Genomic DNA, 16,089 nt, shown 5'->3' with positions numbered 1-16,089 from the left:
TATATAATTTTGTTAAAAGAAACAGTCAACGGTAGGGATAGTGCTCAACAAATAAGGAGCAAAATAATCCAGTTAGTCAAGTAAATTCTCAATGAGACAGTACAAGCCTGTTTCATGTTATAAGCCTGGCAGCTGCAAGCCTGTTTCATGTTATATATATATATATATATATCAATCTACCTGGACATATATAAATAGACACAATCTTTTGACATGTGCCCTTTGTTTTTTGGGGTGAAGTATAACATTATGTCCCCTCCATGAGTTTTCAACTCCTTCCTTACAACTGAGTGCCATCTCTCACCTTATCTCTCACTCAGAATTTGAGAATTGAGAGAAAATGGACTATTTGTCATCGACACCCATGAAAGTGTGTAGCCCAACTCAAGACAAAAGGGAAAAATAATCACCACCAACGGAGTCACTTTGCTGGTCTTCCTGTGAGAGCCACGAAAAGTTCTCACTCTGAATGTGCCTGACCTCTGACCTCTGACCCACCCTGTAATGACAATGGGTACTCGTCGTCCTCGTCGTCGTTGGCGTCTCTTGTGTCCTAGGATCCATTCCAAGAGGTTAAGGTGTGTGCTTAAAAACTTAGAGCCATTCGCTAAAGCCTTAATTAAAAGTGGTGATCAGGTCGCGACGCTGGTCCACACTGCTTGGCCTGGGAGGATCTAGTTCCATGGCAACACAAAAGAGTGAAGACGATGGGATCCGCCACAGGTTGCACCCAAGTGATGGTCAGATTGGGAGTCCGACCATCACTGGGTACTAACACGTCTGTAAAGAACCATCTCCCTCTCTCACCCAAATGGACCTAACCAGAGCCCATTATCAGGCCTTTCTCATTTTCCATTTTGTGAGAAACTGCTGCCCACAAATCGACCCACAGCACAGATAAAGCCACTCAACAGCATGTCGTTTCTTCAGCCACGAGTGGAAAGGATTTGATAGAGGTTTTTTTGTACTATGAATTCAATCAACGAAGGCAAGGGCTTCAACACTGAGAATGACTGCTGTGTGTGTGCGTTTGTGCGTGTGTGTGTGTGTGTGTGTGTGTGTGTGTGAGAGAGAGTGTGTGTGTGTGCGTACACACGGTTATAACTGTGAATTTGTATGGGGAAGAGAGGACATTTCTATCAGTCCTCACTTGGGAAAGGCAGCATAGGTGGGGATTTGGGGTAAATCTGTTTTAGGTTGAGGTTAGTGCATGCAGTGATTAACAAAAATATGAAAAGTGATCATATTTAGGGTTTATGAAACAAATGAAATCACTGAGGCGCATGTAGTAGTTTGTATGGTTGTAGCCTTTACGTATACGTCCTATATGCTCCTTTTCAGGCTCACATAGTCACCAGGAGTGGACTTGTGTTACTAGAAACAGCCCTGCAGAGGGCAACCTCTTCATTCCTACACAAGGATTTGCCCCTGGCACGTGTGACAGACTTTTCATACATCAACAGGGCGGCTTCTCGATACCAGTCGGTCCCTAAACCCTCAGAGCTCCTTGAAATGTGGTTTTTACAGCAGAGCGTGTAAAGCACATCAGCCTTCAATTCAGTTTCATTACTTAATATATGGAAACACGATAGCTGAAAATGACATTATACAAGAGGCACTTGCAACGCAGATCCTTGCAAGTGTGCCACACGCACACGCACACGCATACACACAAGTTGAATTGGCGTTGAGTGGAACCATGCATGTCAGATGTGACGGTGACTCTCAAAGCACCCTACGAAAATATTGCTTTACGTCACGCCGACGCCGGTCGTGATGAACGCGGTCAATACACATTATACTCCTCCTCCTCCTCCTTCTCACCTTTCCCTCCGACCCCTCCCCTCCCCTCCATACACCCCTCCTGTTGAAAGCTCACCAGCCCCTCATCAGGACCACAGGGATGATGTGATGTACTCCGCAAGAACCAACTTCTCTCGCTCGCTCGCTCTCTCCCTCTCTCGCTCTCTTTCTCTCTCTCTCTCCCTCGCGCTCTCTCTCGTTTCCCAACTTCTCAACAAGAACGAGCCTCGTCCATTCCGAGAAAAATAAACGGAGGAGATAAACGGAGGAGATAGACGCTCGGCATAGTCGCCGTTACGTGGCGCGCGCGCCTTTTAAAAAAACATATATAAATATATATAAACTAGTTGACTCTGATGGGAATTACATTAGTTGTGTTTTCTTGAGCATCAGATAAAAAACAAAAACAAAAAAAAAACGGTTACAGTCCTGATCATTATTATTTTTTAATTATTTGGAAATTTCCCTTATGTTGCGAAAGTCGAGCGACCATGACTATAACCTTCGTAGTATGAGCAACCTGATGGGCGAGCGGCGGAAGAGGGTGAACGACGGAGGAGAGCGGAGTCTGATCAAAGCCCCGTCCAGCGCCAGCATCAACAGCCAGGCACAGTCCGCCGTCAGCGCGGCCTCCGCCGCCTCGGCGGATGGAGGAGCTGGTGGAGGAGGAGGAGGAGGAGGTGGTGGAGGAGACTTGGAACGCGCAGCCCGCAAACAGTTCCAGCAAGACGTCACCCCGGCTTTTGTCTACGTGCTGGCCGTGTTCTCCGCCCTGGGAGGCTTCCTGTTCGGCTACGACAACGGGGTGATCTCCGGGGCGATGCTCCTGCTCAAGCGGGAGCTGAGCCTGAGCGCCCTGTGGCAGGAGGTGCTCATATCCGGCACCGTGGCCGTGGCCGCGCTGTCGGCGCTGCTGGGCGGCTTCCTGAACGGGCTCTTCGGTCGCAGGGGGTGCATCCTGCTGGCCAGCTTCTCCTTCACCGTCGGCGGGGTCGTGCTGAGCGCCGCCCCGAGCAAGGAGGTGCTCCTGGCGGGACGACTCGTTGTCGGAGTGGGACTCGGTAAGACGAGTGTCCGTGTGTCCCGTCCATCCCATGAGTTGGCTTGTTTTGCCTCTGCCTGCAGCCTACGCCCACTTGTTGGTTGTTTTTTTCTTCTTCTTCTTCTTCTTCTTCTTCTTCTTCTTCTTCTTCGTATTCTTCTTATTCTTTTTCTTCTTCTCTTCCCGCTGAGCACATGGCGTTTACGTTTACATTTACGTTTACGGATTTAGCAGGCACTCTTATCCAAAGCGATTTACGAGAGAGTCAGCAAATAGCAGACCTGCTGTTTGCTGACTCGTAAATCTCGTAAGTCCGAGTGTTGTCAACGGGCATCATATAGCGCTACACAGTAATCATATCATAGTAGTACTTTATTAAATATTAGCAGGGGATCACTTGCCACATAGTCACGCAATCATATAAAGGAATAGTGGCAGTTTGCTACATAGTAAACATACCATACTGGTACTATAAGTAGTAGTAGTAGTAGTAGTAGTGGTATTAGTAGTAGTAGCGGTGGTGGTAATAGTAGTAGTAGTAGTGGTCGTAGTAGTTGGTAGTGGTAGTAGTAGTAGTAGTAGTGGTGGTGGTAATAGTAGTGGTAGTAGTAATAGTAGTAGAAGTAGTAATTGGTGGTGGTGGTGGTAGTAGTAGTAGGAATAGTAGTAGTTGTGGTAGTAGTTGGTGGTAGTAGTAGGACTGGTAGTAGTAGTAGTGGTGGTGGTAATAGCAGTGGTAGTAGTAATAAATAGTAGTAGTAATAGAAGTAGTAGTTGGTGGTGGTAGTAGTAGTAGTAGGACTAGTAGTAGTTGTGGTAGTAGAAGTAGTAGTTTATGGTAGTAGTAGTAGTGGTAGTAATAGGAGTAGTAGTAGCGGTACATGTGCTACGTAGTAATCAAATATGATGAAGTAGTAGTAGCGGTACATATGCCACGTAATATAGTAGTGCTATATATGAAGTAGTAATTCAAGTTGCTATGTAACCATAGCCACGTGTGTCTTACCATCTAGAGGCGGTGAACCACAGAATCAAATTGCAAAGTACATTCACATGGCTACACCTCAGAATGGCGGACATGTCGTTGCCATGGGGTCCTGTAATGGGAGGCCCCGGTAGCGGACACAAATGATGGCGGTGTTGGAGTGGTAGTAGTGTCTGATGGTTCATATGAGCAGCAGCGTGGCAGCCAGAGGCCATGTGAGAATCGAGGCGAGCCTGGAAGAAGCATGGTTTGTTTTTCTTCATATGTTGCTTGAATAAAAGTAAGCGTAGATACCGTGTTTTACTTACGGTTAGGGTTCGCAGATTGTCCCCCAGCAGAGGAGTTACTGTTGTAAATCAACTCCTTCGGGATTTGAAAGTGATTCGGATTGGTCCGCTCCTTCTCTTTTCCTTCATTAACCCGGACGCTCGCCCCAACTCCCAGCTCTCTCGCTTATCACGATTTCCTGGACACGCTTCCTTTCATTTCTCCACGCTAGATGAGATATAGCAGTGTTAGCCTACATCCTTAGCTTTTGCCATGCTCACGGGTTTCCAGCGTTGATTTTGTATCATTAATATGCAAGGGGACCTCCGCTAGCACTCTCGTCACGTTTCTGGGGAATTGTTAATAGCGTACCGAGGTTTTCACTTTTCAAACCCATCGCACAGTGAAATGCTGGAATACGCGACATGCAACACGGATGAGTCATGCTGTCGTGATAACATAGCCGCACATCACGGAGCCGCGGCTGAGAAGAGGCACGGTGCAGATCAGATGAATTGTAAAAAGGGGGCAGCTTTGAATACACCTGTCATATGTAGAAAACCAGTTTTAAGATGTTACTTCGCTGGGTTATGTGGTCCTGCACCCCCCACACACACACACACTTCTCAGCTATTCCCTCATTACAGTCTGTCTAAAGTCTGTCTGCCTACCATTCCCCCCCCCCTTTCCAATCTTGGTGCATTTGGTGTGGACCAGCGTCGTGAGTTTTCCTTTTTCCTCTTTCGTGATCGGATGGGCGCTGGTTTTGGGGTATCATGTCACAGCCTTGTCTGACCCCCCCCCCCCCGTGTTTGCAGCACCGTCGGCTGTGTCGGAAGACGTTGCGCGAGTGTTGCCGCCTTAATTAAGTCACGTTTGTTCTGTGGGCGGTGAGTGACGCGAGAAACCCGAGTATCTGCAATATTGATAAGGAGATGATGCCACGCGAGGACGTCTCTATCAAGACCAAAGCGCGCGGATGTCATAATTACTGCCTACCCGCCGCGCTCAGGCTGGACTGGTCTGATAAAGGTCACCTGACACAAGTCTGCGAGACTCTCGCCGGGGACGCACATGTCTGAATGGCTGGCTCAGTCCCTTTATCCACACACACACGCGCGCGCACGCGCACGCACGCGCGCGCGCACACACACAAACCTTGTCACCCTATACTTGTGGGGACCCTTCATTGACTACATTCATTCCCTAGCCCTTAACTCTAACCTTAACCATCATAACTACATGTCTAACCTTAACCATTACCCTGACCTTAACCTAATCCGAATTCTAATCTTAAACCCCTAAACCCATAATCCTAATCCGAAAATAGACCATTTTCCTAATGGGGACCCATAAAATGTCCCCACAAGGCAGGTGGTTTCAGGTTTTTCTGTCCCCATTAGGATGGAAAAAACCTCCATTAGGATAGAAAAACCTGACACATGCACACGCACGCCCGCACGCACACCTCCGCAACCTTTGCTTAAACCTGCTTTCCCGACTTCAATCGGGGTCCCCCCCCCTCTCTCTCCGCTGTCTTGTTCCCTCTCGCGAAAAATCGGTGTCGTTCTCCCCCCCACCACCACCTCATATCTCGGTTCACATCCACCTCCCTTCCCCTCCCACCCCTGCCGTCTCTCTGCTCCTCCCGCCCCCCTCTACACGGAGCTCGCATGCTTCTCAAAAGATTTCATGCCGCTCACCATTTGATCAGAATCCAATGTGCCCAACTTTATTTATAGTAACCGCACTTACGGGTGAGTCATATGCCCCCGTGCTGTTTTTGGGATGGGGGGCTACGAGGATTGCTATTCTAGGGCGAGCTCCAACATAGACGACGCTCCTTCTCAAAGTGAGCCTGAGAGTGATGCGCTTTCCCCAAATGCGGCACGGAGAAATTGCACGAGGACCAGTTATGCATCCTCAGTTGGGTTGACTGGTCCGGATGAGTGAAAGAGCATTGTTCCCCATAAATATACACTACCGTTCAAAAGTTTGGGATCACCCAAACAATTTTGTGTTTTCCATGAAAAGTCACACTTATTCACCACCATATGTTGTGAAATGAATAGAAAATAGAGTCAAGACATTGACAAGGTTAGAAATAATGATTTGTATTTGAAATAAGATTTTTTTTACATCAAACTTTGCTTTCGTCAAAGAATCCTCCATTTGCAGCAATTACAGCATTGCAGACCTTTGGCATTCTAGCTGTTAATTTGTTGAGGTAATCTGGAGAAATTGCACCCCACGCTTCCAGAAGCAGCTCCCACAAGTTGGATTGGTTGGATGGGCACTTCTTTGAGCAGATTGAGTTTCTGGAGCATCACATTTGTGGGGTCAATTAAACGCTCAAAATGGCCAGAAAAAGAGAACTTTCATCTGAAACTCGACAGTCTATTCTTGTTCTTAGAAATGAAGGCTATTCCATGCGAGAAATTGCTAAGAAATTGAAGATTTCCTACACCGGTGTGTACTACTCCCTTCAGAGGACAGCACAAACAGGCTCTAACAGGTACTATTTAATGAAGATGCCAGTTGGGGACCTGTGAGGCGTCTGTTTCTCAAACTAGAGACTCTAATGTACTTATCTTCTTGCTCAGTTGTGCAACGCGGCCTCCCACTTCTTTTTCTACTCTGGTTAGAGCCTGTTTGTGCTGTCCTCTGAAGGGAGTAGTACACACCGGTGTAGGAAATCTTCAATTTCTTAGCAATTTCTCGCATGGAATAGCCTTCATTTCTAAGAACAAGAATAGACTGTCGAGTTTCAGATGAAAGTTCTCTTTTTCTGGCCATTTTGAGCGTTTAATTGACCCCACAAATGTGATGCTCCAGAAACTCAATCAGCTCAAAGAAGTGCCCATCCAACCAATCCAACTTGTGGGAGCTGCTTCTGGAAGCGTGGGGTGCAATTTCTCCAGATTACCTCAACAAATTAACAGCTAGAATGCCAAAGGTCTGCAATGCTGTAATTGCTGCAAATGGAGGATTCTTTGACGAAAGCAAAGTTTGATGTAAAAAAAAATCTTATTTCAAATACAAATCATTATTTCTAACCTTGTCAATGTCTTGACTCTATTTTCTATTCATTTCACAACATATGGTGGTGAATAAGTGTGACTTTTCATGGAAAACACGAAATTGTTTGGGTGATCCCAAACTTTTGAACGGTAGTGTATACTATATATAAACACTGATGAGACTGTGCTGCCTCAAGAAACAGACATACCGGTGGTGCAGGGAGTGTTTACGCCCATGCCGTGTTCCCGTGTGAGTTGAACTACTTGTCGTGACAAATGGCTCATATCTGGGATATATAGACCGAATGCTCTGCAACCTCCTCTGCTCAGGGTCGGCAGGTTTATCCTCACGGCCCTAAATCCCGGTTATGGTCTTAGAGGACATTACGGTCCCACGTGGGGGAGAAACAGGTAGCTACAATAAATGACACCCCTCCCTCCCCGGGCGTCTGGATAGCATAGCGGTCTATTCCATTGCCTACCAACAGGTCGATGGCGGTTCAAATCCCCCCGTGTTACCTCCGGCTTGGTCGGGCGTCCCTACTGGCCGTGTCTGTGGGTGGGAAGCCGGATGTGGGTATGTATCCTGGTCACTGCTCTAGCGCCTCCTCTGGTTGATCGGGGCGCCTGTTCGGGAGGATGGGTGGAATATCGTGATCCTCCCACGCGCTACGTCCCGTCCCCCTGGCGAAACGCCTCACTGTCAGGTGAAAAGAAGCGGCTGGCGACTCCACATGTATGGGAGGAGGCATGTGGTAGTCTGCAGCCCTCCCCGGATCGGCAGAGGGGGTGGAGCAGCGACCGGGACGGCTCGGACAGCGGGGTGATTTGCCAAGTACAATTGGGGAGAAAAAGGGGATACAAAAATAAATGACACCGCCCCCCCCCCCATTTATCCCAGATGATGAGTGTTTGATGCTGTCTTTGTGTTTTCTAGCGGTGGAGTTGGTATTTTCAAAGCGGGGACCCTATAGTTTACAATCTCTCTGTCCTAATAGTTGTAGCCTATTTGGTCAGAGCTCGTTTCCTGTAAAAGTCCATGATCTCAGCTGCCATCTATGCCAACATGGCTATCTTATTCATTCAAGGAACCAGTTATTCAAGAACGAAATATTTCTCTTTGTGTGAGACAATGTTGAAAACCCCTATTTTCGGTATTGACTGTTTCCCTAAAGACAATGTTGGCGAAGAAAAAAAGACAACACATATTTATTATGTTGCTCATCGCACTAGAAATTGATCTCGAGATATGAGACATTGATAGTGTTATGGCTCGCTCACCCCGCGCCGTGGCCCGCCCACCCCGCGCCGGCAGCCAATCGGCTCGTCAGGGCCGGGCTTAGTCATCAGGGCTGGGCTTAAGTTTGGTGGCCTCCCACGTGCCCGTTCTCAGTTCGTGTTGTAACCTCCCCGCATCCGCAGTAGCGGCCACTCTCCTCTCACGGTCCTTTTCTCTACGAACTCATCCCAGCCCTTGGTTCATGTTTTTCCCTTGCAAAGTTTCCCCGTGGAAGTATCCTGCCGTGTTCCCGTTTGGATTACCCGCGAGCCTTTTTCCCCTTGGACTTTCCGTTTTTTTCCTTGTCGCTCATTGCCTTCCTATGTTTGACTATTTGTACGCGTAAGGAATAAAGTACGCCAGTTTTCGGCTAACCCCATCTCTGTCTGGTGTCGTGCGCTTGGGGTCTTCCACAAACCCTAACAGTACGAACTGACCATGACGACCCCAGCCGGCACAGAGAGCGTACCGGCCAGCCCGCTTCGAGCGGCTCTCATCGAACAGGTCCAACTGACTAACTCCCACACCCAGCAGCTAGAGGCGGCCTCCGCCGCGGTGAGAAATCTTCAGACTCGGGTCCCGCCCCTCCAGGCCTGTGTGGGTAACCTAACGAGGCAGCAGGCGGCGTTGGCGAGCCAACAAGCAGAGATCCTGCGGCAGTTGCAAACCATCACGGCGGCTCTCACCATCCAGCCGCCGGGCCAGCCTGCCCCTGGAGTCGTGGGTATCCCGCCCCCTGGGCCTTCTGCCCCGGTTAACCCTGTGGGGCTCAACCCAGTTCCCCGGGAGCCCTGCCTCTCCAGCCCACGACCGTTTGATGGCGACTTTGAGACCTGTGCCACGTTCATCATGCAGTGTGAGCTGGTCTTCCTGCACCAACCCAGCATGTTCACGTTTGATTCTGCCCGGGTCGCTTATGTGACCAACCTGCTCACAGGCCGAGCAGCTCAGTGGGCCACTGCTTCCTGGTCCATAAAGGCCAGTTTCTGCCTCACCTACGAGGCCTTTGAGGTGGAACTACGGAAGGTTTTCCACCATCCAGTCGGTGGCCAGGACCCTGGTGCTTGGCTGAGCAGTATCCAGCAGGGCAGTGGCAGTGTCACAGACTACTCGGTGGAGTTCAGGCTGGCCGCAGCTGAGAGCGGCTGGAATGACCGGTCACTTCGGGTCACCTTCCGGAGAGGTCTCAGCGAGGCTGTCAAGGACCAGCTAGCCACCCGGGAGGAGCCCACCTCCCTCGAGGACCTGATCAAGCTCGCCATCCGCATTGACGGATGCCTCCGGGAGAGGAGGCGCAAGCGAGCCCTGCGTGGATCCCCGTCCATTCCCCAGTCGTCCAGCACTCCTAACAGGATCCCTACTCCTGTTCGCCCCACTTTCCCTGTGGCCGTTTCTCCCCCCGCGCCCCAGACCACGACGGGGGAGGAATCTATGCAGCTGGGGCGCACGCGCCTTAGTCCGGCTGAACGGGAGGCCCGGTTCAAGGCGGGTCAATGCCTCTACTGTGGCCAGAAGGGACATCTGATCAGCGGCTGCCCCACTCGGCCAAAAGACTAGGTTCACTGGGGCCCCGGGAGATCCTAGTGAGCCGACTTTCCTGTTCCCGCCGTCCTGCCCCACAGAACCATCTAGTTAGCATTACCCTGGCCTGGGCTGACCAGCGGCTCACGGTGGGTGCACACCTCGACTCGGGGGCTGATGAGTGTTTCCTGGACTCAGAGTTTGCTGCCCAGGCTAACATCCCGCTAGAGACGCTGGAGAAGCCCATGGAGGCCTTCGCGCTGGACGAGCGCTGCCTGGCCAGCGTCACCCAATGCACCCACCCTGTCTCTTTCACCATAGCAGGTAACCATGTGGAGAGACTTCGGTTCTACATCATCCAGTCCCCGTTAGTCCCTGGGATCCTAGGGCGCCCCTGGTTCGTGCAGCATGAGCCACACATCGCCTGGGCCTCCGGTACCATCATAGAGTGGAGCTCCTCCTGTCATGCCCAATGTCTCCAGGCGGCTCCCGCCCCATCCCCCCGACGTGCCCCTAGTACCCCGCCTCCCGACCTCTCCTCTGTTCCCCCTGAGTACCATGAGTTAGGTGAGGTTTTCAGCAAGACCCGGGCCCAATCTCTTCCTCCTCATCGGCCTTATGACTGTGCTATCGACCTCCACTCTGGGGCACCCCTCCCCAGCAGTCGTCTGTACAGTCTGACCATCCCCAAGAAAGCTGCGATGGACGAGTACATCTCCAAGTCCTTGGCAGCGGGACTCATTCGGCCCTCGTCCTCCCAGGTGGCAGCTGGATTCTTTTTCGTGAAGAAGAAGGACGGGGGCCTCCGACCCTGCATTGACTGTCGCCAACTCAATGAGATAACCGTCAAAAACAAGTACCCCCTTCCTCTCATGAGTTCCACCCTTGAGCCCCTCACCCAGACTACAGTCTTCACTAAGCTGGACCTCCGGTGTGCCTATCATCCGGTCCGGATCCGGAAGGGGGACGAGTGGAAGACAGCCTTTAAGACGCCCCGGGGTCATTATGAGTACCTGGTCATGCCGTTCGGCCTCACCAACGCCCCGGCGGTATTCCAGGCTCTCATGAATGACATTCTCCGCGACATGCTCGACGAGTTTGTGGTGGTGTACCTCGATGACATCCTCATCTTCTCCGGGACCCTCGAGGAACATGTCCAGCATGTCCGCCGGGTACTCGAACGTCTCCTCCGGAACCGGCTCTTCGTCAAGGCAGAGAAGTGCCGGTTCCATTCCCCTTCCGTTGACTACCTGGGCTTCGTCGTTGAGAGGGGACAGACCCGGGCCGACCCCCGCAAGATCCAGGCTGTGGTGGACTGGCCCGATCCCACATCACGGAAGGAATTACAGAGCTTCCTCGGGTTCGCGAACTTCTATCGGAGGTTCATCCGGAACTACAGCTGCGTGGCAGAACCTCTCACCAGGCTGACCTCCCCCTCCCAGCCGTTCATCTGGTCCCCGGCTGCCCGCTCTGCGTTCCAGTCCCTCAAGGAGAGGTTCACCAGCGCCCCGGTCCTGCTCCACCCCGACCCCAAGAGGCAGTTCATCATAGAGGTGGACGCTTTGGACACCGGGTTGGGGGCTGTCCTCTCCCAGCGGTCAGCGTCTGACCAGAAGGTCCACCCATGCGCCTTCTTCTCTCGCCGGTCCCTCCCCGCCGAGGAGAATTACGATGTCGGGAACCGGGAGCTGCTGGCAGTGGCGGCTACTCTGGAGGAGTGGCGCCATTGGCTGGAGGGGGCGGAACAGCCGTTCACCATCTGGACGGATCATAAGAACTTGACGTTCATCCGGGCAACCAAGCGCCTCAATGGTCGGCAGGCACGGTGGGCCAGCTTCCTCAGTCGGTTTGACTTCGCAACACGAAGGCAGACTCCCTGTCCCGACAACACTCGAGGAGGGAGCCGGCTACAGAGGAGCCGACTCCCATCCTTCCTGAGGCCAGGGTGGTTGGCGTGGTTACCTGGGGCATCGAGACCGTGGTCAGGCAGGCGTTGCGCTCCCATCCCGCCCCGAGCCACGTCCCTCCACGCCGCCTATTCGTCCCGGACGCAGTCCGGCCCCGGGTTCTCCAGTGGGGCCATGCCAGTCAGTTTGCTTGCCACCCGGGTGTCCACCGCACCTTCACCTTTCTGGCTCGGCATTTCTGGTGGCCCACCATGAGGAACGACGTCAGGGACTTCGTAGGGGCCTGCTCCGTCTGTGCTCGCAGCAAGGCCTCTCACCAGGCACCCGCGGGTCTGCTGCAGCCCCTCCCAACTCCAAGCCGGCCCTGGTCCCATGTGGCGTTGGATTTTGTCTCCGGACTGCCTCCCTCCCAGGGTAACACTGTGATCCTGACAGTGGTGAACCGCTTCAGTAAGGGACTGCACCTGGTGGCCCTCCCCAGACTCCCATCGGCTTCTGAGACGGCGTACCTCCTGACGAGCCACGTGTTCCGTCTCCACGGCCTTCCCCTGGACGTCGTCTCGGACCGAGGGCCCCAGTTCGTCTCCCGGGTATGGCGGGCCTTTTGTAAGGGGTTGGGTGCCTCTGTTAGTCTCTCCTCTGGCTATCACCCACAGACTAACGGACAGACAGAGAGGATGAACCAGAGCGTGGAGTCTGCCCTCCGGTGCGTGGCCGCCAAGAAGCCCAGCTCCTGGAGCCGGTTCCTCCCCTGGGTCGAGTATGCCATCAACTCCCTGGTCAGCTCTGCCACCGGCCTCTCACCTTTTGAGGTCTCCCTGGGCTACCAGCCGCCTCTCTTTGCTGCGCAGGAGTCGGAAGTGGCGGTTCCCTCCGTGCAGGCCCATCTGAACCGATGTCGTCGCGTCTGGGAGGTGACCAGAGCTGCTCTGCTCCGGGCAGCTGAGCGCGCCAGTCGGGGAGCCAACCGACGCCGGTCCCCAGCACCTACGTACCAACCAGGCCAAAGGGTGTGGCTGTCCTCGAAGGATCTCCCGTTTCAGTCCACCGCGAAGAAGCTGAACCCCCGGTTTGTCGGGCCCTTTGAGATCAGGAAGGTTCTCAGCCCCACGGCGGCGAGTCTTAATCTTCCGGCTTCCTTGAAGACCCATCCCGTGTTTCATGTGTCTCGGGTTAAGCCTGTCTCCCACAGTCCTCTGATGCCTCCGGCCCTGGCTCCGCCTCCCCCTGAGATCGTGGATGGGCACCCCCAGTGGACGGGGGTTCCAGTATTTGGTGGACTGGGAGGGCTACGGTCTGGAGGAACGTAGCTGAGTCTCCCGCCAGCTCATCCTGGACCCTGGGCTGCTCACTGAGTTCCGTCGTTCCCATCCCGACAAGCCGGGCAAGTCGCCTGGTGGCTCCCGTGGAGGGGGGGTACTGTTATGGCTCGCCCACCCCGCGCTGGCAGCCAATCGGCTCGTCAGGGCCGGGCTTAGTCATCAGGGCTGGGCTTAAGTTTGGTGGCCTCCCACGTGCCCGTTGTCAGTTCGTGTTGTAACCTCCCCGCACCCGCAGTAGCGGCTACTCTCCTCTCACGGTCCTTTTCTCTACGAACTCATCCCAACCCTTGGTTCATGTTTTTCCCATGCAAAGTTTCCCCGTGGAAGTATCCTGCCGTGTTCCCGTTTGGATTACCCGCGAGCCTTTTTCCCCTTGGACTTTCCGTTTTTTTCCTTGTCGCTCATTGCCTTCCTATGTTTGACTATTTGTACGCGTAAGGAATAAAGTACGCCAGTTTTCGGCTAACCCCATCTCTGTCTGGTGTCGTGCGCTTGGGGTCTTCCACAAACCCTAACAGATAGTACATATAGATTCAGTGCGGCTGGCAATATTAGTTCAGTCAAACGCTAATCTTGGGAGAATGCTAATCACCCAGGTTATTTAGGCCGGAGGTTCTCAATCAGGTCCTCAGAGACCCCTCCCAGTGCTGTTTGTTCACCACTCTGCTGATAATTAGGCTATAACATCATGTATCAGATCTTTCGGCCATCTAATAATGGAGTCTTTAGACCTGACACAATAGGAGAAGGCAATAAGTTACCCAGCAGCACCGGGGATGCCCCAAGGACCAGATTGAGTATTTTATTACGTTACCGACCTTCTCTGCTCTGACCTCTCAGTCTTTTCCCACACGGTGACCTTCATTACCCAAGCACGCACGACGATGGCATTGATAATAATGAAAAGCACCCCAATTAGTAGATGGACTCCATAACGAGACTTCATTTTCAGAGCACGCAATTGCTATGACCCAGCCTGCCTTTCTCCCTCGTGCAATCACGCGATAACTAGCTCTAAGTAAAGCCAGTCGCTTAACATTTCTGAATAGACGTCACCAAAAAAGGTCATCAGACTTGTTTGTCAAACTAGGAAATGCCATATGCCCCACAATTATTCCACCCACAAGACTTTGGCTTTCCTGGCCAATTAGCATCGGTGAGCTAACCTTTGTGTAGACGCAAGGTGTTTTATTGGGTCATAGGAGACTTTTTATTTTTTTTAATTAAAAACATTTTTTGACACCCCCCTTTTTTTCCTCCTCAGTTGTATCCGGCCAATTACCCCCACTCCTCCGAGACGTCCCGGTCGCTGTTCCACCCCTTCTGTCGATCCGGGGAGGGCTGCAGACTACCACATGTCTCCTCCGATACATGTGGCGTCGCCAGCTGCTTCTTTTCGCCTGACAGTGAGGCGTTTCGCCAGGGGGACGTAGCGCGTGGGAGGATCACGCTATTCCCCCCAGCCCCCTCCCGCCCCCAAACAGGCGCCCCGACCGACCAGAGGAGGTGCTAGTGCAGCGACCAGGGCACGTACCCACATACGGCTTCCCACCCTCATTCATTCATTCATTCATTCATTCATTCATTTATCATCAGCTGCTTCTCCGGGGTTGGGTCGCGGTGGCAGCAAGCTAAATAGGGCACTCCAGACGTCCCTCTCCCCAGCAACGCCCTCCAGCTCCTCCTGGGGGATTCCAAGGCGTTCCCAGGCCAGATTGGACATGTAGTCCCTCCAGCGAGTTCTGGGTCTACCCCGGGGTCTCATCCCAGTTGGCCGTGCCCGGTAAACCTCCAAAGGAAGGCGCCCAGGAGGCATCCTAATCAGACGCCCGAACCACCTCAACTGGCTCCTTTCGACACGAAGGAGCAGCGGCTGTACTCCGAGCTCCCTCCGGATGTCCGAGCTCCTCACCCTATCTCTAAGGCTGAGCCCAGACACTCGACGGACGAAACTCATTTCAGCCGCTTGTATCCACGATCTCACCCTTTCTTTCGGTCGCTACCCAAAGCTCATGACCATACGTGAGGGTTGGAACGAAGATTGACTGGTAAATTGAGAGCTTTGCCTTCCGGCTCAGCTTCTTCTTCACCGCAATGGTCCGGTACAACGTCCCTATTACTGCTGATGCTGCACCAATCCATCTGTCAATCTCCCGCTCCATCCTACCCTCACTCGTAAACAAGACCGAGATACTCGAACTCCTTCACTTGAGGCAACAACTCATCCCCAACCTGGGGGGGGGGGGCTGGGGCTGAGTTGTCTTCCCACCCGCAGGCACGGCTAATTGTGTCTGTAGGGATGCCCGACCATGCCGGAGGTTGGTAGGACAACGGAATAGACCGCTACGCTTCCCGGGCGCCCCGGTGATAGGAGACTTTACTAATTTGAATGGACGCAGGTGCATGATTGACAATGGTGTACTACTGTGTATAACAGGCCTACCTCTTGACATCGATCATCTCGATTCATGCAGCGTAAAAGAGTTGTGTCAGCATTTCAATCTCGAATATTTATTGGTCCTTAGAAATATGAGAGCACACGTGCATTTTCAGCACAGCCTTGCTCATTTTTCTCTTCTTTATTTTTTACTTACACATATTCACACCTCGGGATGCCCAGGTCTTCTGCTGATGGCTACTAAGCAGCTGCAACGAAGCATTTAGGGCGGTGGTATTCATCCACGTGCCATGGAGATCCACGTGTATTCAGGTTTTCTTCACAACCTCCACTGTCTGGTTGAAGGTGTGTTAATCAGAGAAATCGGCTGGTGGGATATTGGATCAAGTCCATTTTATTTTTATAGTCCAATGTCACAAATTACAAATTTGCCTCGGGGGGCTTTACAGCAACACAACATCCTGTCTGTCCTTAGACCTTCGCGTCGGATAAGGAACAACTCCCTAAAAAAAAAAAAACCTCAGGGAGAGCAACAGAGGAGGGAT

At 52.4% G+C, this 16,089-nt stretch overlaps 1 protein-coding gene across 2 annotated transcripts in view; it reads left to right on the top strand.

Moving 5' to 3' along the window:
- Positions 1 to 1,898: 1,898 nt before the first annotated feature.
- Positions 1,899 to 16,089, top strand: part of LOC130109517 (proton myo-inositol cotransporter-like) — a 142,581-nt gene continuing 128,390 nt past the window's right edge. For both annotated transcript variants that reach the window (XM_056276446.1, XM_056276444.1), the window contains exon 1: positions 1,899 to 2,864. In XM_056276446.1, the coding sequence (XP_056132421.1) occupies positions 2,273 to 2,864 (592 nt within the window). In that variant the 5' untranslated portion in view covers positions 1,899 to 2,272. The remainder of the gene's footprint in view (positions 2,865 to 16,089) is intronic.

The sequence above is a fragment of the Lampris incognitus genome, chromosome 3 (assembly GCF_029633865.1).
Source record: "Lampris incognitus isolate fLamInc1 chromosome 3, fLamInc1.hap2, whole genome shotgun sequence".
NCBI lineage: Eukaryota > Metazoa > Chordata > Actinopteri > Lampriformes > Lampridae > Lampris > Lampris incognitus.
This window is presented reverse-complemented; position numbering and strand designations above follow the sequence as displayed.